At 45.7% G+C, this 26,971-nt stretch overlaps 1 protein-coding gene across 2 annotated transcripts in view; it reads right to left on the bottom strand.

Moving 5' to 3' along the window:
• Nucleotides 1-25,022, bottom strand: part of PHKA1 (phosphorylase kinase regulatory subunit alpha 1) — a 32,612-nt gene extending 7,590 nt beyond the window's left edge. The window contains exons 1-18 of one of the 2 annotated variants that reach the window (XM_081847351.1): nt 24,905-25,022; nt 22,953-23,111; nt 22,254-22,301; nt 21,876-22,044; nt 15,143-15,225; nt 13,646-13,726; nt 13,455-13,553; nt 7,659-7,805; nt 7,488-7,541; nt 7,219-7,341; nt 7,044-7,139; nt 6,858-6,965; nt 6,703-6,781; nt 4,532-4,666; nt 3,805-3,914; nt 3,384-3,528; nt 1,100-1,178; nt 806-885 (exon numbers count right to left, since the gene is read on the bottom strand). In XM_081847351.1, coding sequence (XP_081703477.1) covers nt 806-885; nt 1,100-1,178; nt 3,384-3,528; nt 3,805-3,914; nt 4,532-4,666; nt 6,703-6,781; nt 6,858-6,965; nt 7,044-7,139; nt 7,219-7,341; nt 7,488-7,541; nt 7,659-7,805; nt 13,455-13,553; nt 13,646-13,726; nt 15,143-15,225; nt 21,876-22,044; nt 22,254-22,301; nt 22,953-23,111; nt 24,905-24,982 — 1,873 coding nt within the window. In that variant the 5' untranslated portion in view covers nt 24,983-25,022. Of the gene's footprint in view, nt 1-805; nt 886-1,099; nt 1,179-3,383; nt 3,529-3,804; nt 3,915-4,531; nt 4,667-6,702; nt 6,782-6,857; nt 6,966-7,043; nt 7,140-7,218; nt 7,342-7,487; nt 7,542-7,658; nt 7,806-13,454; nt 13,554-13,645; nt 13,727-15,142; nt 15,226-21,875; nt 22,045-22,253; nt 22,302-22,952; nt 23,112-24,747; nt 24,880-24,904 lie in introns of those variants that run through there. The other variant, XM_081847352.1, reaches the window with a different exon arrangement.
• Nucleotides 25,023-26,971: the final 1,949 nt, after the last annotated feature.

Genomic DNA, 26,971 nt, shown 5'->3' with positions numbered 1-26,971 from the left:
CTGGCAGCGCGGAGCACGGGGCGCCCTTCGGAGGACGCCCCGTGCTCCGCGCTCGTGTTGGCAAGCCTTGCGCACCCGGGGGGCGCATGGGGCCCCCTGAAACAGAGGGTTTCCCATGCTGCGGACTGTAGCCTGCCGCCGGACGCGCGGGGCGCCCTGAAGCAGAGCGCCCCTCACGCCAGGCAGACATGGGCCAGCCCCACAAGCTCGGGGGACAGCGGGGAGGCGCAGCACCGCCATCCCACTGTTCCCCGACCTGGTTTTTTTGGGGGGAAATAAAGGAAAAATTTTTTTCCTTTATTTCCCCCCTCAAAAAAGTAGGTGCGTCCTATGGGACGGAGCGTCCTATGGGACGAAAAATACGGTACTTACTATTTCATAATAAAGTAATTATAAAATACTTTCTTTGTGTTTATTTGATTCCTATTAAAGAGAGTTACTTTATATATAGTCAATATAGGCACAGAGTTAATTTTTTAAACATTTTCTAATGGTGGTGTGCCTCGAGATTTTTTTCATGAAACAAGTGTGCCTTTGCCCAAAAAAGGTTGGGAAACACTGTCCTATTCTATCCCCTCTGGCTTTTCTCCGATGACATGGGACAGCACTCCGACTGGGATGCTTTTAAGGCTGTGATCAGAACGATAAGGTTCGTCTCCAGTCCGAGCGAGCGATTGCGAAGAGGGACGTCCGGAGGGTATGTTCCGGATTCAAGCCACCAATACCCTCTGATCGTTCCGGGTTCGAATCACAAGCCAGGATGGCTTCAAAAAAGCTGCGGCATGGGAACACACCAAGGGCTTACCATCCGGCCCAGCATCCATGAAACTCAGGTGGGAGTGGCACGAGGTGGTGAGGAAGTCCAACAGGCGACCGGTCTGGATCCTGCAAGGATCAGAGAATTATAGGTGACCCCCGAGGGATCCCTCCGAAATCGACCATCCTAAGAATGAAATCCTGGCAAAAGCTTCCCATAGATAAATCAACCCAGAGCCAGATTCTTCTGTTGGGCTGATAATGATAATGATAATGACAATGATAATTTAACTATTTTGATGCCTCCCATCTGACAGCATTAAACGATTCCTGCAATCCTCACCTCGCTCCTCCGAAATATCCATCCTGCAATTTCCGCAGCATGGCCAAAACGGCCGGGTGGATGCCATCACCACTGTCATCTGGCCAGGCGGAAGAAAGGAATGAAAAGGGAAGAAAGGGAAGGAGAGAGAAGTTAGGATGGGAAAAGGCAGCCATCAGAATAGAAGAGAGAAGAACGAGATTGAAATAAGCACCGTAAAAGGGCAGCCATGAAAATTCAAGTCAAATCAATCCCTGAAATTCAGTGGAATTTCTGAATTATATTTTTTAAAGGAAGTCAACAGGTTGAGAGAAAGTTGAAGGAAAGTTCAAGTTAATTTGTTAAAAAGTATGATATTTAATAAATTTTTGAAATTTCAATTCCTGAAACGTTAAAAAAAAGTAGGTCCAAAAGTTAAGAGAAATGCGCATTGATTTGTTAACATTTCTGAAATGTCATAAAAATTCAAGACAAACTGTTAAGGGAAATGCGGACTAAAGTTGAATTTGTTAAGATTTATAACATTTAATAAATTCCTGAAATTGAAATTTCAAAAAATATGGAAGTCAAAAGATTAAGGGAAAGATGCGTTGATTTGTTAAAATTTCTGAAATGTAATATGAATTAAAGTCAAGCTGTTAAGGGAAATACGTATCAAAGTTGAAGTGAATTTCTTAAAACTTCTAACTTTTTTTTTTAAGCGTTTATTAATTTTCCAATAAGAGCATCCAATTAACATATCAAATCAAATCCCAAAAACCAAAAAAACTAAAAGAAAAATTTTCCAATTGTCTTCCAAATTGTAATAATTTTTTGTTTTGGCTTCTCACGGTCTGAATTCTGAAGCGTTTTCCACATCATAGTCCTGCCTCTCATCATCATCAGTGGTTTTCATAATTCCATATCGCGATTTTATCCTCCACGTTTTGTCTCTGGCTCTGTGATCCTCATTCATGTCAGAAAACAGACACTTTTTTTTCTATGGAGTGCAGATTTGTCCGTATATTATACTCTTTCAGCTGTTTTTGTTTTTCATCGCACTGCTTCATTTAATTGCATCCATTCCAGACTCTTTGAGAATTGTTATTTTGGCAGCTCCCAAATTGTTAATCTTTCCTGTCCAGGTGTTATCAAAGAAACAGAGAGAAACCTCCTTCTAAAACTCCTTGTTGATTTATTCTTAAGCAGACTGTTTGCAATGTAGCCATATATCAGACAGTTAACAATTGGCCTTTGGAATCCACCCAATCCCCCCTCCTGGCCCTAGAGGGGGGCTGCCAGACATCCATTTAGCCCTTTCTCTTGCTCATAATAAAAAACTTCTTTTTGCAAACAGTTGTATATATAATATTGTTTCCAGTCTTTATGACCAACTATCAGTTAGCTCCTGTTTCTCTTAATCAGGGAGGTATTTCAGATATTCCATAAGTGCGTAGTGGGTAGACGCCATTTTGTTCTTTGTTTTCGTCTTTAACGGGCATTTCAAATCTTAAAAGAAAAGTGGCTGCGAATAGGTCCCAATTACATATAAAAGTCCATCTGTACTCACTTTTTGAAGAGCGATTTAGGTTCTTAATGAGGCTTGGCATGCAAAACAAATTGTTAATGTTAGAAGAAGAAGAAAAAACATACCAAGCCCCTCCAGATCCCAAACATCATGAGGATCTCTTTGAACTTCAATCTTTTACACCAGAGACTGTACATACTGCAGGCTTTTTACAGCTTCATCATTTCAGAGCGTGTCTGTTTGGTTTTCAAATCTTTTTATTTTCCCAAACAGATGCCTCCGGCTATGGGGTGGCATCACAGGAGTGTCAGTCCGTCTCTTGCTCCGTGGCCCAATGCCCCTGCCGTGGGGCAAACCGCGGGTCATCGAGACAGTCCTCCCTTGCCCTGGGGAGGCTGCCATGGCTAATTACCCCCATATCAGCCCTGAATTATCGGAACGGCTGGAGTCCAATCGTGTGGGAATCTGCCATTTCCCACCGCCGGAAACAGGAAGCCAAAACTTCTGACTTTTAATAAAGATCCAATTTGAGCTGTTAAGGGCAATATGTATGAAAGTTGAAGCAAAGTTGTTAAAAATTGTTAAAAGGGAAACGTGCACAAAAGATGATTTGTTAAAATTCAGGCAATTTAATTGAACTTTCTGAAATTTCAAAAGGGTTTTAAATGTCAGAAATTTAATTGAAATTTAGTTGAAAATTCCAAAATTTAATTTCTGAAATTCAATTGAAATTTCTGAAATTTCAATTTATTTATTTTTTTACAAATTTATTTTAAATTTAAAACACATCGGACACACCAAGCATCATGTGCGAGACGGGGAAGGTGATGGTGGGACGCCCTGTCATCCTCCAGCGGCTGCACAGGTAAGAGAGATCCGTCCGGAGCATTTCGACGATCATTTTGTTATCGAGCGCCAGGAAGAATTGCTGCTGGTCGAGGAACTGTGAGGAGGGAGGGAGAGGTGGGTAAACAAGGGGGGGAGGGGAAGGGGGGATATATTGAAACATTTTTTTGATCGTTGTATCCATGAAAGAGGAGAATGGAAAACGGTGCTTTCCCCCCAGAGGGGGAAATAACAGCTATGATCAAATTGGGGATGTTTTGTCAAGAGGATAAACTAATTGGTGGCATTCTCCTGATTCACCAAATTTGTGGGGCGGGGGGGGGGGAGAAATCTGAAGGGGGTTGGACTGGATGACAGCCAGGGAACTTCCCACCTGTGGCGTGAAGGCAAAGATGGTGCTCCGGATATCATAGAACTTGGAGGTGCCCAGAACGCCCATGTGGCGGAAGGGGCGCCCACTGAGGGTCATGTGCTGGTTACGGCCTGTGGAGAAATAATAATAATAATAATAATAATAATAATAATAATAATAATAATATTATATTATTTACTCCCTGCCCATCTGGCTGGGTTTCCCTAGCCACTCCAACAAAAGAAAATAGAAATACATTAAAACATCAGCGGAAGGCAGTGGAAGACAGGAGTGCATGGCGTGCTCTGGTCCATGGGGTCACGAAGAGTCGGACATGACTAAACAACTAAACAACAACAAAGCATCAGTTGTTTAAAACTTCCCTAAAATGTCATTCCAGGAAATGTTATCGGGTTTCGAACCCACACCTTAGATGTTGCCTTAAAGGTGTCCCACATCTCTTCTGATTCTATCCTGCTCATTTTATGTTTATTTTCCATAATCCCACTCGAATACCTTTTCTCTGCCATTCCTCCCCTTTATTTCTAAACGGAATCAATTATTGCACATGTTTTGGGGTCAGACTAAATGACCCAAGGGTCCCTTTCTCCTCTTCCAATTCTATCTTGCTCATTTTATTTTTATTTTATTTCCCATAATCCCACTCAAATGCCTTTTCTCCACTGTTCCTCCAATTTGTAATTTTTTGGGGTCAGACTAAATGACCTGGGCTCCCTTTCCACATCACCTAATCGGGCGTAGATATGGCTGAGGATCCTCGCCGGTTGCACCCGGATCGGACAGACGCTGGAAACCGTCTCCGCCTCAATCCCCTCCTTCCTCAAAGCCGATTGGATCCCCTCCGTCTCGGCCAAGATGCAAACTGCGGGGAAACCGGAGTTAATCTGGAGCCGCTCCGGTCCCAGAAAACCCCGAAACAGGCATCAATCAAGGAATCAGAATTCAAACCCCAAACCCAAGTCTGGCCCAACATGGGTCGTCAAAGCCTCCCGGACTAAACTCGGCTCCAATTTTATGAAATATCCTATTATCCTGGAGACTATTAAAGCACCAATAAAAATTTGGATGAATATAAATAAAAATAATAAGGATGACCCCTATCAACATGAGAAATTAACAATATGTGCCAGCCCAAAATTAAAAATTGGAAATCAAGTAATAATTTGGCAAAATTGGATGAAAAAAGGTATTTTGACATTGAATCAATTACCGTATTTTTCGTCCCATAGGACGCACCTAGTTTTTTTTTGGGAGGGGGAAATAAAGGGGGAAAAATTCCCTTTATTTCCCCCCCCCCAAAACCAGGTCGGGGAAACCGAACCAGGTCGAGGAACAGCAGGATGGCAGCGCTGCGCCTCCCTGCTGTCCCCCGAGCTTGTGGGGCTGGCCGATGCCTGCCCGGCACGTGGGGCGCTCTGCTTCAGTGCGCCTTGCCCGCCGGGCAGCAGGCTGCTATCCGCAGTGTGGGGAGCCCTGTGGGGAACTCCTGCAGGGCTCCCCACGGTGCGGATGTCTGCCTGGCGCGAGGGGTGCTCTGCCTCAGGGCGCCGCTCACGCCGGGCGGCAGGCTGCTATCCGCAGCGTGGGGAGCCCACGGGGAACTCCTGCAGGGCTCCCCACACTGCGGATGTCTGCCCGGTGCGAGGGGCGCTCTGCTTCAGGGTGCTATCCGCAGCGTGGGGAGCCCTGCGGGGAACTCCCGCAGGGCTGCCTAGGCTGCGGATGTCTTCCTGAAGCCTGGAGAGTGAGAGGGTTCAGTGCGCACCGACCCCTCTCGCTCTCCAAGCTTTAGACAAAGCCTGCATTCACCCCATAGGACGCACCCAGATTTCCCCTTCATTTTTGGAGTGCGTCCTATAGGGTGCGTCCTATAGGGTGAAAGATACGGTAATTGATGAAAATTACAGATTTGTGGAATATAAGACTGCAAGTAAAGTATGGATTAACCAGTGAAACACCATGGCAATACATCCAATTGAAACATATGTTGGAAAGGCAGTTTGGCTATAGCAGCATCAGAAACACCCATGCTGCTACAAGATTCAATTTGTGCAACAAAAACAAAAAGCTCTACACTTGCACTATATAAAACCCTACTCAATAGGAAGAAATATGATTTAGAATACGATATACAAAAATGGAGTGAAGAGTTGGGGGTACAGATAACAAATGATATATGGGAGTCAAGTCAACAGAAATAGTCTCCATGGATCTAAGACTAAGACTTATTCAGCAGAAAATAGTAATATTCAGAGTCCACTGGACTCCCGCAAAACTATACCAGAAGAAAATAACAAGTGCAGACAACTGCTGGAGATGTGGGAGTAAAAATGCGAACTTAGTACATATGTTGATTAATTGCCCAATGATAAGATCATTTTGGTGCGAGGTGAGGATATTTATAGCAAGAGTAATAAAAAGAAATTGTTATTTAGGGGAACTGAATTTAATTCTAAATTATATTCCAGAAATGTGGGAGATTTCAAGGGGTCAAAAAAAATGGATGTACCGTGCTATATTAGAAGCAAAACAACTTGTTTTGATGAATTGGATGAGCCGCAAAAAGATTCCATTGAGCACATGGATTGATAATATGGACAGACTAGCTACATACGAACGAATTGCATGTCGGCGCAAATTAAGAATGGATAAATCGGGAAGGAATATTAAAGCGGTAAGGTGGATAGTGGTGGGAAGTAGGGGGAGGAGAGGTGGGAAAATATTGTTAAAAAGGTGGTCATAGGTATATCAATGTATCCAAATCTGAATTGTCAAACTGTGTTATTATTGTTATTATGGTTTTTGTTGTATGTGTCTTTTGTGGTTGATGTTTGTATCAAAAAAATTATTAAATAAATTTATTTTATTTTTAAACCCCCCCCCCCAGAATGGGCTTACCTTGGACCACCACGTCTGGCTTGGGGACAGTCGAGAAGCGCCGGTTGAGAGGATCAATTTCGCCCGGTGCCAGGAAGCCCTAAGGAGGGGGGAAACGGGTTTGATTCCGGAGCAGGACCCTGAACCTGGGACCCTGGGCACCCAAGGGTGCTCACCTCGGAAAGGAGGCACCCCAAGATGTACAAGGACTGGCCCCACATCAACGGCAGCTTCCCCATCGGAACCCGGTCCACTGTGTGAGGGTTTTGGCATTCCTCGTCGACCTGCAGGGAGAGAAGGTTGCGGGTTCTAGAAATGGGAACCCAGACGGCAGACCCCTCCCCCCAAATAAAACCACTCACCTTGTCCGATGGGACGCTGTAGAGTTCTGGGATCAAGCGGATCCCGTCCTTCCCCTTGATGAGGATGCCTTCCAGGGCTTCCCGGTACTCCCGGACCTTTGGACAGACATGCATCAATCAGGGAATCAGAATTTGAACCCTGAACCCAACCTGGGTCATCAAAGCCCCCCCCAACCTGCTCGTCATTGCCGCGAAAGATTCCGTCAATCAGCAGGTAGGTCCAAAAGAGTGGCCACTCGCACTCGATACTCTCGAAAAGCTTCAGCTCGGAGGGTTCGTAGTAGAGGCGTTGGGGGTCCTGGGAAAATAAGAAAATAAATAAGTTAAAATAAATAAATATAAAAATGAAATGAACAAATAAAAAAAAACTAAAAACAAACAAGCAAAATTGAAATTGAAAAACATATAAAATAACAAAACAGAACAGAACAGAACAAAACTCACCTCTTTGGGAGTCCGGTAGCCATCGCGGAGGAACCGGCAACAACCGTAGCGACCCTTTGGAAGAGGAGGAAGGGGAAACTGCTTTACAAATAATTTTTACTGATTTTTCCCAATGTGACTTTTTAAAAAAGAAATGAGAAAATGATTAATTTTTAAAGAAAATTTTTTTGCCTGCAGCTTGTCGATGATTTCCCGCTTGGTTTTCTCCACCACCTCAGCGTCCTCGACAGCAAAGGCTGGGTACGAGATGATGGACAGGAGGCTGGCGTCAATCTCCTTGGAAGCCGACGCCCTCGGCAGCATTGAATGGAGGATGGACTGCGGGGAGAGGCAGACGAATCATAGAGCACCATCCTAGAAGGGTCATCTGGTCTAACCCCCTCAAGAAAAGGGAGACCAGGAAAGCAGGATGCAATCATAGAGCCGGAAGAGACCCGAGGGCCACCAAATTTCAAGGCTAATTTCAAATTGTGAAAGTGAGTTTAAAATTTTTAACTTTTAATGTTAATTTAAAATTTTTAATGTTTTCAATTTCAAAGTTCCCATGTTAGTTTTAAATTTAAATTTTTTAATGTTAATTTTAAATTTTAATTTACTTTTTCTTTATTTTAAATTTTAAATGTTAATTTTAAGTTTTAAATGTTAATTTAAAATTTTAATGTTAATAATTTTGTTTGATGTCATTTTTTTGTTAATTGTTCCATTTTCCTTGTTAATTTAAAATTGTAAAGTTTCAATGTCCATTTAAAATTTCCATTTCTAACTCTGTAACTGTCAAATTTTTCCCCAATACCTTGGTTTTCTGCTTGTTTAACTTAAATCCCGCTACCCGACCAAACTCCTGAATCAGTTGTAATCCTTTTTTCATACTAGATTCTGGCTCCTGTAGGGTCAGAACTAGGTCATCTGCAAACGCTTTAAGTTTATATTGCTTCGCTCCGACCTGAATACCTTCCACCAACCGGTCCCCTCTGATCATGTTCAAGAGCACCTCCAGGACAGAAATAACTAACAATGGGGAAATCGGGCAGCCTTGTCGTGTTCCTTTTTCAATTTTGAACTCTTCTGTAATCACATTGTTGACTATCAGTTTAGCCTTTTGTTCTGAATAAATTGCATCAATCCCATTCCCAAAACTCCGTCCCACCCCCATCCCTTCCAAATTTCCCTTCATAAATTTCCAAGAAATATTATCAAAGGCCTTCTCCGCATCTATAAAAATTAAGACTGCTTTTGTATTGATATTTGTTTGCAAAAGTTCCAAAATATCAATTATGTTCCTTGTATTAGCAAACAAATGTCTGCCTGGGAGAAAGCCTGCCTGATCTTTATGAATTACCTGATTCAAAACTTTTTTAAATCTACTTGCTAAAATATCTGCAAATATTTTGTAATCCACATTTAGAAGAGAGATGGGGCGGTAGTTCTTAAGTTGAGTCTTTTCAGTTTCCGATTTTGGTATCAATGTGATAAAAGCTTCTTTCCACGATTCCGGCGCCTTCTTCCCCTCCAAAATTTCATTGCTAACTTCCAACAATGGTTGTATCAAATAGTCTTTCAATATCTTATAGTACTTGGAGGTGAGCCCATCTGGCCCTGGAGATTTGCCCAATTGCATGTTCTGAATGGCTTGTTCAATCTCTTGTCGTGTTATTTTAGAGTTCAGGATTACTCTATTTTCTTGTGACAATTTTGATAGTCCATTCTTTTTCAAAAATTGTTTTATCTCAGCCTCATCTTGCGGCCCTTGAGTATATAGTTTTTTGAAATATCTCTGGAAGCACTTTCTAATATCCACAGGGTTCTGAATGTTTCTTCCTTCAATCTCTAAGTTTGTAACTGTATTTAGTTTTTGTCTCTTCTTCAACTGCCATGCTAGCAGTTTCCCACATTTATTCGCCGATTCAAATGTTCTTTGTTTCATTAGTTTAACTTTCCACTCTATTTCCTGGCTTATCAATTTAGAATATTGTGCTTGATAGAGTTTAATTTCTCTCAGAATCGGCTGTGACTTCGGATTAGATCTTAACTTCTTCTCAAATTCTTTAATTTTCTCCAAAATCTTATCTTTTTTCTCATTTTGTGTCCTTTTCTTTACAGCATTCTGTTGTATCAAGAACCCCCTCATCACTGCCTTACTTGCATCCCAGATGATTCTTTTTTCCACTGTAGTATTCAAATTTATCTCAAAATAATCCTTCAGAGCTTTTTGGGCTTTCTTGGTAATCTCCTGATCTCTAAACAAATTGTCATTCATCTTCCATCTAAAGGAGCCGGTTGGTAGTAGTGTCATATTCATCTTTACGGCATTATGGTCGGAGCAGGTCTTTGGGCAGATTTCCACCTTTCCAATCTTAGGTGCCAGACCTCTAGATATCCATATTTGGTCGATTCTCGTCCATGTCAGTTGGGCTTCAGAAAAGAATGTTCCTTCTCTTCCCAAGGGGTTCTTTGTCCTCCAAATGTCAATCAAGTCCATATTGTCAGTCAGTTCAAAAAAAGTCTTTGGTAGTCTGCCATCTTTTGTAAGATTTTGATTTTGTGACTTATCCATGTTGGTAGATACCACACCATTCATATCTCCCATCATAATGATGTTGTCATAGTCCAGATAGTCCAGGACACTCTCATGCAACTTCTTATAAAATTCCGATTTCCCTTCATTTGGTGCGTAGATTCCTAATATCAAAAATTTCTCTCCTTGGTATTGTATCTCAATTGCCAAAATTCTTCCTTGCTCATCTTTGAATAAAAATTTAGGTGATAGGCTCTCCTTTGCATAGATCACCACTCCTCTTTTCTTCACTCGGTCCGAAGAAATAAATTCTTGGCCTAATCTTTTATTTATTAGCACTTTTTTATGGAGCCTTGTCACATGTGTTTCTTGCAAACAAATAATGTCCAATTGTTCTTTTTTCAATATATAAAATAGCTTCCTCCTTTTTTCCGGAGAATTGCACCCATTAATATTCCAGCTCAGCAGTTGCAGAGACATCCTGAACAAATCTGTTATTTCTCAAGGGGTGGTATCTTTTTCTCTAGATCTTCAGGTTCCAAGGAAGAAGGTACAGCCGATGCTCCAGGCCCCAAAGGTGTTTCGATTCCTTTCTGAAGGTCCTCTCCGTAGGCAATCAGAAATTTATCTCTGTCTTCAAGTGTTTTAATCTTGACTTTCTTCCCTCTGAAGGTGAAGGATAATCCCTGAGGAAATTCCCACCTGAAAATGATTCAGTTGCTCCTTAACAATCTGACCAATTCAAGATAGGCGGATCTAAGGTCCAGCAGTTGTTTCGGGATATCTTTGTAAATTTCAGCTCTTCTGTCCAAAATGTCCAGTGACTTTCCGTAGTGTAAACCCAAAATCTTGTCCCTTTCCTCCTTCCATCTCAAAGTTATCAAACAGTCTCTGGGCTTATCTTTCTTTGCAAATCTTCCAAGTCTGAAAGCCGATACAATTTTAAAGTCCTTTTCTTCCTGTATAGGCCAGAACTTGGAAAATTCTTTGGTCAGGAACTCAACTAAATTTCCTTCTTCAGCTTCTGGTATTGACCTTAACCTTAAATTGTTTTCCCGGTTCCGCAGTTCTATCACAGACAAATACATCTGTTGCTCTCCAACTTGTTTACAAAATGGTTTTACCTCTTGTTCTAAATTTTCAACTTTTTGGCTAGTAGCCTCGGCCAATTTACGATTCTCTTCAGTGGCCTCAGTTAACTGCCCAATTGCTTGTACGTTCTGTGTCACCTGTCCAGTTATTTTGTTTAGACAAGCTGTATTTTGATCAATTTTGGCTGTTTGTTCATCCGCTTTCTTGTCCAAAGATTCTACTCTTTTATCCAAAGACTCCAATTTTTCATAGATTTTCTCTAAAGTTGAAGCAGTTGCTCCTGAGGCCATATCTTCCGACTGTAACTGCTCAGTTTCTTCTTCCCCTGCCAACGGCAGAGTAGACACAATTTCTTCCTCCCCTGCTGCCGGCAGGGTAGGTACAGATGATCTACGTGTCTGTAAGGCTGAGGTTAAAGTTGTTTGTCTAGTTCTTGCTCCCCTTTTTCTTGTGCCGCTCATTCCAATTTTATCTAGGAGTCAAGGTCAAGCTGGGTAGTTCCCATGAGAATACAGCAGCCCAAGAGCAAACAGTCAAATAGGAGGAAAGGAAAGAGAAAGTAAAGTAGTGTCACTGCTGTAAGTCCAAAATCCTCTAGAGGGAGCTTGGAATGACTTGAGAGAAGAAGTCAAATCAAATAAGATCAATAAAGTCAAATATAATGTCCAAAGACCTTCAGTAGCTAGTATTTAGCAGAGTTGGTGTTAACAGCATAACATTGTTTCTGACAAGTGTCAACTGGTATTTCAAAGTAGCAAGTCTAAAAATGCTCTGAATGTTGCAAGTCCAAATACACAATAGCCAAATCTGCAAACTGACAGTTCTGCTGTTCAGGCAGCCCAAGTACCTGGGCTTCTCGGTCACAATTTGTAGTTCCCAAAGAAGAAGATTAACACAGTCCAAGTAGAAGGTAAATCCAATAAATAAATTAAGTCTAAAAGCAGCTTCAAAAAGATGGAGATAACTGGAAATTGCAGAGTCAGGAGAAGATGAAATACAAAGTGCGGGATTGGTTACACTATGCTCAGATTAAAGAAGTTTTTAAACTTGATAGAAAGTTAGGATTCCAGGTGGAAAAATCGAAGCTAGAAACCAAACTGTTAGAGCCTAAGACGAAGGTACTTTCAAGAATGTATAACTTGCTGTTAAAATGGAACACACAAGATGAAACGGTTAAATCGGCTATGATAAAGTGGGCACAGGACATTGGGTATAATATCATGTTTGAGGACTGGGAAAAGTTGTGGACTACTGGGCTGAATTTCACTGCATGCAATGCTCTGAAAGAAAATGTAATGAAAATGATATATAGATGGTACATGACCCCAGTCAAACTTGCAAAAATATACCACTTGTCTGATAATAAGTGTTGGAAGTGTAAGGAAAATGAAGGAACGTTCTTTCACCTTTGGTGGACTTGCCCCAAGGTGAAGGCTTTCTGGGAAATGATATATAATGAACTGAAAAAGGTATTTAAGTATACCTTCCTTAAGAAACCAGAGGCCTTCCTTTTGGGTATTGTTGGCCAAGGGGTGTTAAAGAAGGATCAAACATTTTTTATGTATGCAACAGCAGCAGCAAGGATACTCGTTGCCAAGCACTGGAAAACCCAAGATCTACCCACCCTGGAAGAATGGCAGATGCAACTGATAGACTACATGGAACTGGCCGAGATGACTGGCAGAATCCGAGACCTGGGAGAGGAGACGGTGGAAGAAGACTGGAAGAAATTTAAGGACTATTTGCAAAAATATTGTAAACTGTATGAATGTTAAGGAGGATGCTTGATCAAAAACAATTAGGCACCATCGAATTAGATGAAGTGAATTATGAAGATAAGTTAAATTCATGGAAAAATCAATTTTTTAGATAATGATTAGGCTAAGCTAAATGTTTTAAAGAGTGAAATGAATATATCTAAAATTTAAGATATAACATTGGAAAACTAGATTCTAAGGTGGGGACAAGGTGATAAATTGCTGGACTAATGTTTTTTATAATTTTGGAATGTAGGAGCGGGAGATGTGAGGAAGTCCAAAGAGGATAAGAAAATATGTTATAAAATGTGATATTTTTGTATGCTTTGTTTTTTGTGTTGTAATTAAAAAACCCTTAATAAATATTATTTAAAAAAAAAAAATTCCATTTCTATTCAATTTCAATTTTCAATTTTTAAAGTCTCGGGCATCCGGGACAGGTGGCCCTCCAAACTCTGCGTTCAAAACAAACATCCTGAGGATGAGGCTACCTAGAACCCTCTGGATTTTAATTTTGGGAATTTTCTAAATTGTAAATTTTCAAAATTTTCAGAAATTAAAGTATTTCGGTAACTCGACCCCCTGCCGAACCCAGGTCTGTACCAGGCAGTGCTGCACCTCGTCCGACAACACATGGATCACTGATTGGGGGCTTCCGTTGGCCCCAAAGAGGTCCAGCTCGTCCAAGGCCTCGAGGGCCGCCTGCAGAGGGAGAAAGAGCACCCATGGATGAGCACCCATGCTTAGGCACCCCTGAGTGGGCACCTGATCCCGCCTCGCCCCGTGCCCCTCACCTTGGCCATGCCGACTGAGCTGGCGTTGAGCTCCGTGATGCCCCGGTTAGTCTTGTCGCCACGTTCCCAGATCCCGAAATCCTGCCCCACAAAAAACATGGGTTATTATTATTATTGGGGGTATTAGGGGCTACTGTTTTTATTATTGCTATTACTAGCAGCTATTATGATCCTGAGTTCGGATTATGGGCTTATTATTTTTATGAGGAATTCTTCTGAGGGGTGTTTGTTATTCTTAGGGGTTTGTTATTCTTATTTGGTTGACTATTTTTATTAGGGGTTATTATTATTGATATTATTAGGAGTTACAGTGGTACCTCGGGTTACAGACGCTTCAGGTTACAGACTCCGCTAACCCAGAAATAGTACCTCAGGTTAAGAATTTTGCTTCAGGATGAGAACAGAAATCGCACAGTGGCGGCAGCGGGAGGCCCCATTAGCTAAAGTGGTGCTTCAGGTTAAGAACAGTTTCAGGTTAAGAACGGACCTCCAGAACGAATTAAGTTCTTAACCTGAGGTACCACTGTATTACGATCATGGGTTCCTATAATTTTTTATTTTTTAGTGGGTTTATTCTTCTTAGGTGTGTTACTCATAGGGGTTATTATTATTGTGGTTTATTAGGAGTGACTGTTTTTCTTAGGGGATATTATTATTGCTATTATTAGGGACTTATTACAATCATGGGTTCGGATCAAGCTTTTATTATTTTTATTAGGGGTTCTTCTTCTTAGGTGTGATTCTTTGGGGTTTCTTATTCTGTGGGGTTATTATTCTTATTAGGGGCAATTATTATTGCTATTATTAGGGGTTATTATTTTATGGGTTATTTTTATTATTTTATTGGTTATTTTATGGGTTATTCTTATGGCTTATTATTATCATGGGTTATTATGGGTTATCTTTATTATGGATTAGTACTAGGGGTTATTATTTTTATGGATTACTAATATGGGTTATTATTCTTATGAGGTATTATTCTTATATTATTCTTATTAGGGGTTACAATTTTTATTAGGGGTTATTTTTCTTGCTATTATTAGGAGTTATTATGATCACGGGCTCAGATTAAGGGTCTATTATTTTTATTATGATTTATTTTTATGGGTCGTTCTTATGGCTGATTATTATTATTATGTGTTAGTATTAAAGGTTATTACTTTCATGGATTCCTACTATGGTTTATTATGCTAATAGGTTGTTCTTAGGGGCTTTTATTCTAATGGGTAATTATTATTTATAATTTTTATTATGGGTTGTTATTATGGGTTATTTTTATGGATTATTATTTTTATTAAGGATTATTTTTACAGCTTAATATTATCATGGTTGTTATGTTTTTTATGGGTTAGTATTAGGGGTTGTTATTTTTACAGATTCCTATTATGGGTTTGTTATTCTGAACGGTTCTTATCATAATGGGTTCTTATCAGTTTCTATTTTTATTGTGATTATTTTTCTCAGGGGCTGCACTTGGTGCCACCCACCCCAACCCACCGCCGTTTTATACGCTGCTTCTATGTAGAAAACCAGGTTTTGCACGAAGTTGACTTCATCCAGGCTGTGGACGATATGCAGCCCTGCAAAAAGAAAGGTAATAATAGAATAAAAAAAAAGAATGAATATATATATATATATATTGTCAGGGTTTTAGGGAGAGAGGAGACAGAGAGCGAGGGCGACGAGGAAGAGGACGACAACGACCCGAGGTTGTCCCAAAGTCCGTCTAGCGAATCAGAGGATTCCCAGAAGGGAGCCCCCCTGGTCAGGCCAAGGGGCAATAGAGGGGGAGTTACCAGTGTGTCAGAAAGAGCAGAACAGGAAGGAGGAAGGGGGAGGAGTTCGGAGCAAGACGTCCTGCCTGAAAGGGAGGAGTGTAGTACCGAGAGTAGCGTAACTGTAGAAAGGAAGGTCAGAGGCAACGTACGCGCGCCAAGTTCAAATATAGAGGCGCGCGGAAATGAGGAGAGCTCTGAGGAGGAGCCTGGTGCCAAAGCACGAAGGAGGGGGGAGCAGGCGGGAGAAGACTCAGCCTCTGGGGAGTCCCGGAAAGAGGGAAGACAGGGGGGCAGGAAGACCCTGCGGAAAAGGAAAGAGAGGAAAAGGTGGAGCAGTACAAGCCTCTTAAATTGGTGCAGGGGAGGGACGGACTCAGAGGGGACTTCTAACATCTAAGGATAACAGATGCGGAGCCACGGAGTTGGGATGTAATGGCTACAATGATCTTCAATAAATCCTTTTGTACATAACTTGGACTGGACTTTGGTCTCTTGTGAGCTGGGACCTCGGGTGGCTCTGACAGTAAGTCCCCTCCACAGAACGCAAATTTTTTTTTTTGCAAAGCTCACAAACGGTAACGGCCATGAGTGCGGAGGATCAGCTGACAGCGCTGCGGAATACAGTGTCCGAACTCACAGCTGCAGTCCTTGCGTCTCAGAAGAAGCATGACGAAATGGAGAAGCACTGCCAAGACCTGCAAACAAGGTGGGAGCGTGCAAGCAGGGAAGGGCTCCCAGGGTCCAGATCAGAGGGAATTGGACTTGGAAGGAGGGGGGGCAGCCTAGTCACCCACTTCGATGGGAACCTGAAGCATTATCCCAGTTTCAGAGCAGACGTTTTGTATGCATTGCACTTGCTTCGTCATGACTTTAAAGATGAGGAGGAGAAAGTGGGGTTTATTGTTTCTCACTTGCATGGGCCGGCCAGAGACTGGTTGCGCAATTTGTGGCGTGAAGATGGCTCTGCCCGCCGCGATGCGGATGAATTCATTAAGGCGATGGATGCCTGCTTCCAGTCAACTGTAGATTTGGATCTTGCACGCAGGGAGATTTTTGGATTGCGGCAAGGCAAAGCCACTGTGCGTCAGTACCATTCCAGATTTTTTGCTTTACTGACTGCGCTACGCTGGGAGAAAGGCTGCACACCTGTGAGGGATTTGTTCTGGGAGGGTCTCAGCGGTCCCATTAAGGATGAACTTGCCAGGGGAGACAGACCTCAGACCCTGGAGGAACTTGTGCAGAGGGCTTTATCGATTGGGATAAGGCACGAGGGACGTCTTTGGCACAATGAGGAAGAACGGCAGGTACGTCCACCAGCGAGGACGCCTTCTTTCATCCCCAGGGAGTTCAGTCAGTCACATCCCGCGCCGCTGGGCAAGCAGGGGGAGGAGCCGATGGAACTTGGTGGTGCTAAGGCTCAAGCGACAGCCAGAGCCCCGGCTTCCGGTGCAGTAAAGGCGAAGCCTCCTAGAGGGACCAGGAAGTGTTACATCTGCGACAGTGCACTGCACATGGCGAAAGAGTGTCCCCAGAGGCTCCAGAAGCACACTGCAGCTTTAGCAACGGTAGCAGCAGAAGTGACCCAAGAAGAGGAGCCTCAGGGAAACGGCAATGCCTGGCTGGAAGCACAAATGCTGGGGCTCAGCCAGGCAGATCTGTAGAACAGTCCTCAGCATTTTTGCAACCTACAGACCCTTTACCACCCAAGCCAGCAGTGCAGCTCACCGCAACACTGCAGTTGCCAAATGGGACCACCATAGAAGTGCCCCTCACGATCGATTCCGGGAGCAACGCCGATTTTGTGGGGATGCAATTTGTCAAGCAGCATCGCATAGCGCTTCTGCCAGCCACAACTCCTCTGAACGTAGTCACGGTGGATGGCAGGAAATTGCTTGGAGGGCAAGTGGTGCAACAGACGCCTCCCATGGTGATGCGGATTGGAGATCACCGGGAAGTCATTAGCTTCAATGTCACCCACCTGTCTGACACGCCTATAGTATTGGGCATGAGTTGGCTGGAGAGACACAGTCCTGCTGTAGCGTGGTACCAACGCCAGATCACCTTTTGCTCATCGTACTGTGCTCAAAACTGCATCCAGTCGTGCCAGGAGGAGGGGGCTGAGCAGCAGCTGCGACTGGGCATGGTGCAGGCAGTACCTAGCAAGTACGAAGGGTTCCTGGAGGTTTTCTGCGAGAAGGAAGCTGACCAGTTGCCGCCCCACAGACCCTATGATTGTGCCATCGACCTGGTGCCAGGGGCGCAGTTGCCGACTGCAAAGCTGTATTCCATGTCTGAGGACGAGATGCAAGAGCTCAGGGAGTTCATAGAGCACAATTTGCAGCGCGGATTCATCCGGGAATCGAAAGCAGTGGGGGGCAGTCCTGTTTTCTTTGTAAAGAAGAAGGACACGCCCCAAAAAAGACTTATTGTGGACTATAGATTCATAAACAGTATGACCAAGCCCAAGGCCTTCCCTATGCCCAAGATAGATGATCTCCTGGCAACCGTAAGGAAGGGGAAGATCTTCACCAAATTGGATCTGCGTGGAGCGTATAACCTCATACGCATCCGGGAGGGCGATGAGTGGAAGACCTGCCATGTTCACGCCTCTGGGCACGTATGAATACAGAGTTATGCCATTTGGTCTCCAAAATGGATCCCACGTCTTCCAAGCCTTTATGCATCACGTGCTAGCGGGACTTCTCTACAAGAAATGCGTGTGTTTCCTCGACGACATCCTGATCTTTTCGGAAACGGAGGAGGCCCATGAGAAGGACGTAAAGGAAGTCCTGCAAAGACTACGGGAGAACAGGCTCTACGCCAAGTTAGAGAAGTGGCAGTTTGATGTGACGGAGGTGGATTTCCTAGGCTACAAGCTGTCTGACAAGGGGCTGGCCATGGACAGCGCCAAGGTCCGCGCGGTGTTGGACTGGAAGAGCCCCCGCAATCGGAAGGAAGTCCAGAGATTCATCGGCTTCGCCAACTTCTACCGCAAATTCATCAGAGGTTTTGCAAAGGAGACGGCAGCGATCACGGACACTCTGAGTTCCAAGAAGAAGAGGTTCGTGTGGACGGAACAGGCAGAGCGCTCTTTTCGGAAGCTTAAAAGCCTTTTCGCCTCCGAGGAGCAGCTGCTGCACGTGAATCCAGGCAAGCCCATGCGAGTAGAGACCGACGCGTCAGACAGAGCGGTTGGAGCCGTACTCCTGCAAGAAGATCCACATGGCAACTGGAGACCCGGTGCCTTTTACTCCAGAAAGCTCAGCAAAGCGGAGCAAAACTACACCATATGGGACAGGGAGCTGTTAGCCATTCACGCAGCTTTCAAAGCGTGGCGACACTTCCTCATAGGAGCCAAGCACACAGTACAGGTCCGCACGGATCATAAGAACCTAGAGTATTGGCGCACGGCGAAGCTCCAAAGCCAGAGGCACATGCGCTGGGCGGAATTCTTCGCGGATTTCGACTTTCGGATAGAGTACATCCCAGGAGATTCCAACGTTATAGCCGATGCGCTATCCAGGAAACCGCAATATCTCGATGAAGCGGCGCCTGTAGCAGCCAAGCACATTTTCACACCGCAGGCGTGGTCGTGCGCTGCCGCCACAGTAGATCTGGACGCGGTGCGACGCGCGTTGCAAGTGGATCAGTTCGCACAGTCCAAGATGGAGGAATTGCGCAGAGGTGTGCAGAGTGGCGAAGAGTTCCAACTACGCGACGGGCTGCTAACTCGCAAAGGTGCCCTCTACGTGCCAAGCGACGAGCTTCGCGCAAAGGTTCTGCAGCAGTTGCACGACGCCCCCAGTGCGGGCCACTTCGGTAAGGAGAAGACAATAGAACTGGTGGCAAGAGACTTTTGGTGGCCCCGGATGCGTGGAGAGGTAGCGGATTACGTCGCCAGGTGTGACACTTGTCAGAGGTTCAAGCCAGTACACCAGAAGCCAGCGGGGCTGTTGGAACCGCTGGAAACGCCACAGCAACCGTGGGAGAGGGTAGCTCTGGACTTCGTTACTGACCTGCCCAGCTCCAGGGGGAAGACGGCGGTACTGGTGGTTGTGGACCTGTTCAGCAAGATGGCGCACTTCATTCCATGCGCAAAGGTGGCGACGGCGGAACAGACTGCCAAACTCTTCATCGATCACGTGTTCAAGGTGCATGGGCTGCCGCAGTCCATCCTGTCCGACAGGGGGCGCCAGTTTGTTTCCAATTTTTGGCAGAAGCTTTTAGGTATCCTGAACGTCAAGATCAACCTTACGTCGGCGAGACACCCACAAACCAACGGCCAAGCTGAGAGGGTCAACGCGATCATGCAGCAGTACCTGAGATGTTACGCCAACCAGCGACCAGCAGCTTGGGTGGACTACCTGCCGATGGCAGAGTTTGCCTATAACAACACGAAGCACGCGTCCACGGGGGTGACGCCTTTCTTCGCGAACAACGGTCGTCATCCCAGAACCTTCCCGGGGTTCGTGGCACCGGAAGAGGGGGTGCCGCAAGGAGCCGACCAGTTTGCAGCGGAGCTGCAGGAGGTGCACGAAGAGTTGCGGAGACATTTGGAGCTGGCCAAGCAAGCATATAAGGTGCAGGCTGACAAAAACAGGAGAGAGGGAGAGGAGATCCAGGTGGGGGACTGGGTGTGGTTAGCGGCCCAAGCGATGCCAGCCAAGTCGTTGGCCAAGAAGAAGCTAGGGCACAGGCAGTTAGGGCCGTACCAGGTGGAGGCTAAAATCAACCCTGTAGCCTTTCGACTAGCCCTCCCCGAAGGTTCCAGAGTGCACCCGGTCTTTCATAGATCGGTGCTCACTCCCTACAAGGCACCGCACAGGTTTCAGGAGTCTGACACAGTCCCGCAACAACACACTAAGTCACAGGAGAGGGAGAGGGCGCCTAGGGCCGAACCACTCAACGAGGTCACAGAGATCCTGGACTCGAGATGGGGGCAAGAGGGAGTAGAATATTTTCTAGTCAGAGAGGGTGCCCCAGTCAGTGCCAATGGTTGGGTGCCGGGCTACGCCTTAGACGAACCTCTTTTAAAAGACGAGTTCCATGCCCTTTTCCCTCATAGACCCATGCCAGCCGAGTACTTTGATGACTGGCTCTTTACGCCCACATGTTCAGGCAGCACTTTCCACGGCTTTTCTTCAGCCGAAGAAAGGGCGCCGGACTCCAACTCGCCCAGGGGATCGTGTTCGGGGGTGGACACAGAACCCTCTTATTGGTGGGACGAGCAACCAGAGGAGGACTGGCGCAGGAAATGGCTGACGGGACCTTGGCAGGCAGCACCGGACCAGGTACCAATGGAGGAGGGAGAAGAGAACACCTTGGGTCAAGAACCCGAATTCGAACACTCGTACAACGAACTGCAAACAGAGGAGATGGAGGTGCAGAATCTGTATCCTGCGTCCGCCTCCGAAGAGCTGCAGCTTCCACAACCTGCACCCGATGAGCGGGAGGGGGGAAGGGGGGGCTTCGAGGGGGGGATGGATGTCAGGGTTTTAGGGAGAGAGGAGACAGAGAGCGAGGGCGACGAGGAAGAGGACGACAACGACCCGAGGTTGTCCCAAAGTCCGTCTAGCGAATCAGAGGATTCCCAGAAGGGAGCCCCCCTGGTCAGGCCAAGGGGCAATAGAGGGGGAGTTACCAGTGTGTCAGAAAGAGCAGAACAGGAAGGAGGAAGGGGGAGGAGTTCGGAGCAAGACGTCCTGCCTGAAAGGGAGGAGTGTAGTACCGAGAGTAGCGTAACTGTAGAAAGGAAGGTCAGAGGCAACGTACGCGCGCCAAGTTCAAATATAGAGGCGCGCGGAAATGAGGAGAGCTCTGAGGAGGAGCCTGGTGCCAAAGCACGAAGGAGGGGGGAGCAGGCGGGAGAAGACTCAGCCTCTGGGGAGTCCCGGAAAGAGGGAAGACAGGGGGGCAGGAAGACCCTGCGGAAAAGGAAAGAGAGGAAAAGGTGGAGCAGTACAAGCCTCTTAAATTGGTGCAGGGGAGGGACGGACTCAGAGGGGACTTCTAACATCTAAGGATAACAGATGCGGAGCCACGGAGTTGGGATGTAATGGCTACAATGATCTTCAATAAATCCTTTTGTACATAACTTGGACTGGACTTTGGTCTCTTGTGAGCTGGGACCTCGGGTGGCTCTGACATATATATATATATATATATATATATATATATACACACACACACACACACCCATATAGTATACTATATATATATAAATATATATAACATAATAAAAAACAATAATAAAAACAGAATAATAAAAAATAATAATAGAATAACATAAAATATAAACAAAACAATAATAATAATACATTAATAACAACAACAGAATAATAATAACAGAATAATAATAACAGAATAAAATAAAAGAATAAAAGAATTAAATAAATAAATAAATAAATTAAATAAAATAAAACAATAAAATAAAATAAAATAAAATATCTCACCTGATGCCGTCATCTGGGCCAGCATTAGGAGGTACAAGGAGGTGGCGTCCAGTTGCAAGTGACCCCACTGGTCATCACCGACGACGGTGGCGCAGGTTCCGGGTGCGAATTTGGCGTGCAGAGCATCGCGGGGGCTCTGGGTATATTTAAAGGCCTCCACTTTGTCCACCTGGAAGAAAAATGGGACATCTAACCTGACCCCAAATATCAGCTCTGGGAAATGCTGGAAAAACCTCCCTGTGTGGTCCATAAAATGGCAGGGAATTGAGGGATGGGATACCCCAGTGGTCATTTAGCCGGACCCCGAATATCAGATCCGGGAAATGTTGCAAAAACATGGGAAGGTACACCTAGCGGTCATCAAGCCTGACCCCCTACCTGTCTCATCATGCACTGCAGCAGGCCTCGCATCAGCTTGACCACGCTCTGCGGGGAGAAGAAAAACGCCGCTGTAAACTCAAAACTCGAACTCGAGACGGACAACCCCAAAGCTCCTCCAACCCAGGCCCGAAGCCAGGGGTTCGAATTGCCGACCTGGAGATCCGCAGCCAATAGAGTTTGTTTGTCTGTATTTCAGTTTTTTCCGCTCTGCTTTTCGACTTGGCATTTCAGGCATTCGGCCTAGGAATCGGGTTTCGATCTCGCCCCCACCCCCGCCCCGGGGTCATGTCAGGACAGGCAGAAAACAGCTGCCCCGGCTGAGAGGCGCTGCGGCTCTCAGGTTACAGCGCGAGATAGGGAGATGTATTGCCAGCAAGGAGGACCCAAAAGAGGAATCCCAAGAAGGGTGCTTCCCCACCCCAGGGTCGGATGGGGGGGAGGGAAAAGCCAGTCTTTTGGGGAATGGGTTTTTGGGTTGTGGGTGCGAGTTCTTTACCCGCCAGGAAGCCTTCAGGCCAGAGGGGTGGCAGCCTAGCAATATGCTCAGCGCCTTGGATAATATTATTTTAATTTCATTTCATTTTCATTTTCACTTTGTTATTGTGTTCTATCTTATTGTATTGTATTTTTCTTTTCTTTTAAAGCCTTTCCCTCCCTATTTTATTTTATATTATTTTCCAACTTTGCCCTAGTTACCTGCTCCAGCTCATACGCCTTGGCCTTGTCCTCATCGCGGTCAGCATTCTTGCGGTAAGCCAATCCCAGCGCCCAAACTGCCAGGACGCTGTAGACATTGTCGCGGACCCAGGCATCCGGGTGGTCAGCGCTGGCTGGCAGCAGGCCTGTCACGGGGTTCTGCAGAGAGATGGGCCTGTTGAACACCTGCCTGCTTGCACACCCTGTAAAAAGCCCCCTCAGGCGCTCCACCTGTTGAATATCTGCCTGCCTACCAGACATTTCCATGCCTTCAAACCCTTAAAAAAAAACCCTACTGCTCCGCCTGTTGAACTTCAACTGCTTGGGTGCCGGACATTTCCATGCCTGCCCGTCGTACAAAAAGCCACTGTCTTGAACTCCTGCCTGCCTGCCTGCTGAACATTTCCATGCCTTCACACAATGCAAAAGGCTGTTCGGTGCTCCACCTGTTAAACTTTTGCCTGCCTAGGTGCTGAACATTCCCATGCCTTCCCATCCTGCAAAAAGCCCGTCCTTGCCACTCCGCCTGTTGAACGTGCCGAACATTTCCATGCCTGTAAGCCCTGCAAAAAGCCTCATCTGTCGCTCCACCTGTTGAACTCCCATCTGCCTGCACAACCTGAAATTTCCCTCATCCACCTCTCCACTTGTAAATCCTGCCTGCTTACTCATCCTTGAAAATGCCTCATCCGCAGCTCCACCCGCTGAACTTCTGTCTGACTGCTGAACATTTCCATGGCTTCATGCACTGCAAAAAGCCCTAGACTGCTGCTCCACCTGTCAAACTCCCATCTGCCTGCACGCTGAACATTTCCATACCTGTCACCCACTGCTCTGCCTGTTGAACATCCGCCTGCCTGCATGCTGAACATTTCCAAAGTCTTCCCACCCTGCAAAAAGGCCCCATCCGCTGCTCCACCGGATGACCTCACACAATGCAAAAAGCCCTGTCTGCCACTCCACCTGTTGAACTCCCGTCTGTGTGCAGACCCTGAAAAAGCCCTCATATGCCACTTCACCTGTTAAACTTCCACCTGCATATGTGCTGAACATTTCTATATATTTACGCCCAGCAAAAAAACCCATCCACTGCTAAACCTGTTTAACTCCCGTCTGCCTACTCACCCTAGAAAATGCCCCATCTGCCGCTCCAGCTCTTGAACTTCTGCCTGCCTGTGTGCTGAACATTCCCATGCCTGCCCATACTTGAAAAAGCCTCATCTGTTGCTGCACCTGTTGAACTCCCACCTGCCTGCACACCCTGAAAAATCCCTCATCCGCTGCTCTACCTGTAACTCCCGCCTGCCTACTTGTCCTAGAAAATGCCCCATCTGCTGCTCCGCCTGTTGAATTTCTGCCTGCCTCCATGCAGAACATTTCCATGGCTTCATGCACTGCAAAAAACCTCACCCATAGGTCCACCTGTTGAACTTCAGCCTGCCTGCGTTCTGGACATTTCCATTCCAACCCCCACCCACCGCTTCATCTGTTGGGCTCCCGCCTGCCTGCAAAAAACCCACCCACCTGCTGAACTTCCGGCCTGCACCACGAACATTTCCATGCCTGCATTCAATGCAAAAAAAGCCCCGTTCGCCGCACCGCCTGTTTAACTCCCACTTGCCCCAAAGCCCCACCCACCTGTTGAACTTACGCCTGCCTATTTCTATGCCTGCCCGCCATACAAAAAAGATCCGTCCGCTGCTCTACCTGTTGAACTCCTTCTTGCCTGCAAAAAAGCCAACCACTGCTCCGCCTATTGAATTCCCGCCTGCCTCCCTGCAAGAAACCCACCCACCTGTTGAACTTCCGCTGGCTTTCAGGCCGAACATTTCCACGCCTGCATTCAATGCAAAAAAGCTCTGTTCGCTGCACCACCTGTTGAACTCCCACCTGCCCGCCTACACCCCAAACCCTACGCTCCGCTCCATCCGTTGAACCTCCGCCTGCCTGACCTGGTGCCCGAGGATCGTTTTCTGAACGAGGCGGGCATAGCCGTCCAAGCGGACCCCAGAATTGCTCCTGCTCCGCATGACTCTCGAGCTGCTCTGGAGCCCAGCTGGTGCGCCAACGTAACCAACCTCTCCTGGCCCCTCCTACTTAACCCCTCCTCTGCAGACACCGAACTCCCGATCCACCCGCTCTATACGACGCTGCCCGGCAGAAAAGGGGTTAAACCGCCTCTTGCCGACCCTGGCAGCGCGGTACCCCAAGAGACCGAAACCCTTACCAAAAAAAAAAAAAAGCGGGGCTCAGACTGATCCCCGGGAGCCGCTCCACCAGAAGAAGCGGGGCTTCTGCGCCGAATCCTCACCTCCGCCCCGCCTCGCAAAGGTCATCGGAGTGTGGACTAGCGCCCTGCCAGGACCTGCACCCGGCGTCTCCGGATAGCTCCTATTATACTGAGCGGTTTGGCCTGGAGCGTTTTGGGAAAAGCGTTCCCCCTTGCGGGCAGAGAAGGAACTGCGTCTACTCCTTCGTGTTTTCTTACTAGTTTTTATTTGTTATTATTGCTTTCTTCCTAATAATTATAAGAAAACAATCATAATAACGCTTTCTTCCTCTTTTTATTATTTCTTAAGTTGATTTATTATTAGTATTGCTTTCTTCTTAATAAGCAATTTTCTTTTTGCTGCTTTGTTTTCTTTTTATTCTTTCCTTCTTACTGATACTACTACTACTAATAAATTTTTATTTATACCCCACCCTCCCCAGCCAAGACCGGGTTCAGGGAGGCTAACAACCAATAATAAAAACAAGTTGATGAAAATACAATTTATTAAAACAATTAGGGAGCAATCTCATCATAGGGGGAGAAAGGAAAAAGAAAAAGGGGGAGGGAATCAAACTGATTCTGAGCCAAAGGCCAGGCGGAACAACTCTGTCTTACAGGCCCTGTGGAAAGAGATCAGATCCCGCAGGGCCCTGCTCTCAAGAGACAGAGCATTCCACCAGGCTGGAGCCAGTGTTGAGAAGGCCCTGGCTCTGGTTGAGGCTAATCTGACTTCCTTAGGGCCCAGGACCTCTAGGGTGTTGCTATATATGGACCTTAAGGTCCTCCGTGGGGCATACCAGGAGAGGCGGTCCCGTAGGTACGAGGGTCCTAGGCCATGGAGGGCTTTAAGAGCCCTTCACATTTTCTTCCTATTATTGCTTTCTTAATAAGCAATAACACTTATTGCTTTATTATTACTGCTTTTTTCTTATTATTGCTTTCTTATTGTTAAGAAGGAAGCAATAAGAAAGCAGTACTAAGAAGGTCCGTATAGTTAAAGCCATGGTTTTCCCAGTAGTGATGTATGGAAGTGAGAGCTGGACCATCAAGAAGGCTGATCGCCGAAGAATTGATGCTTTTGAATTATGGTGCTGGAGGAGACTCTTGAGAGTCCCATGGACTGCAAGAAGATCAAACGTATCCATTCTTAAGGAAATCAGCCCTGAGTGCTCACTGGAAGGACAGATCGTGAAGCTGAGGCTCCAATACTTTGGCTACCTCATGAGAAGAGAAGACTCCCTGGAAAAGACCCTGATGTTGGGAAAGATGGAGGGCACAAGGAGAAGGGGACGACAGAGGACGAGATGGTTGGACACTGTTCTCGAAGCTACAAACATGAGTCTGACCAAACTGCGGGAGGCAGTGGAAGACAGGAGTGCCTGGCGTGCTCTGGTCCATGGGGTCACGAAGAGTCGGACACGACTAAACAACAACAACAACAACAACACTGAGAAGGAGCAATAAGAAAGCATTATTATTATTCCTTTTATTATTATTAAGAAAAAAGCAATAATAATAATAATAATGCTTTCTTCTTACTGCTCCTTTCTTCTTCTTAGTATTGTACGGCTTTCTTATTCCTTCCTTCTTAACAGTAAGAAAGCAATAACCCACCATGATGGCAGAGATAGGACCCAAGGTTCATCTATCCCAACCCACTGAAATGCAGGAACTGCAGCATAGAATAGGCAGAGTCAGCTAGTCAGGAGAAATGCCCTGGAAATGCCACTTATATTTAGCCTGCCAC

The sequence above is a fragment of the Podarcis erhardii genome, assembly GCF_964252035.2.
Source record: "Podarcis erhardii genome assembly, chromosome: Z".
Taxonomy (NCBI): domain Eukaryota; kingdom Metazoa; phylum Chordata; class Lepidosauria; order Squamata; family Lacertidae; genus Podarcis; species Podarcis erhardii.
This window is presented reverse-complemented; position numbering and strand designations above follow the sequence as displayed.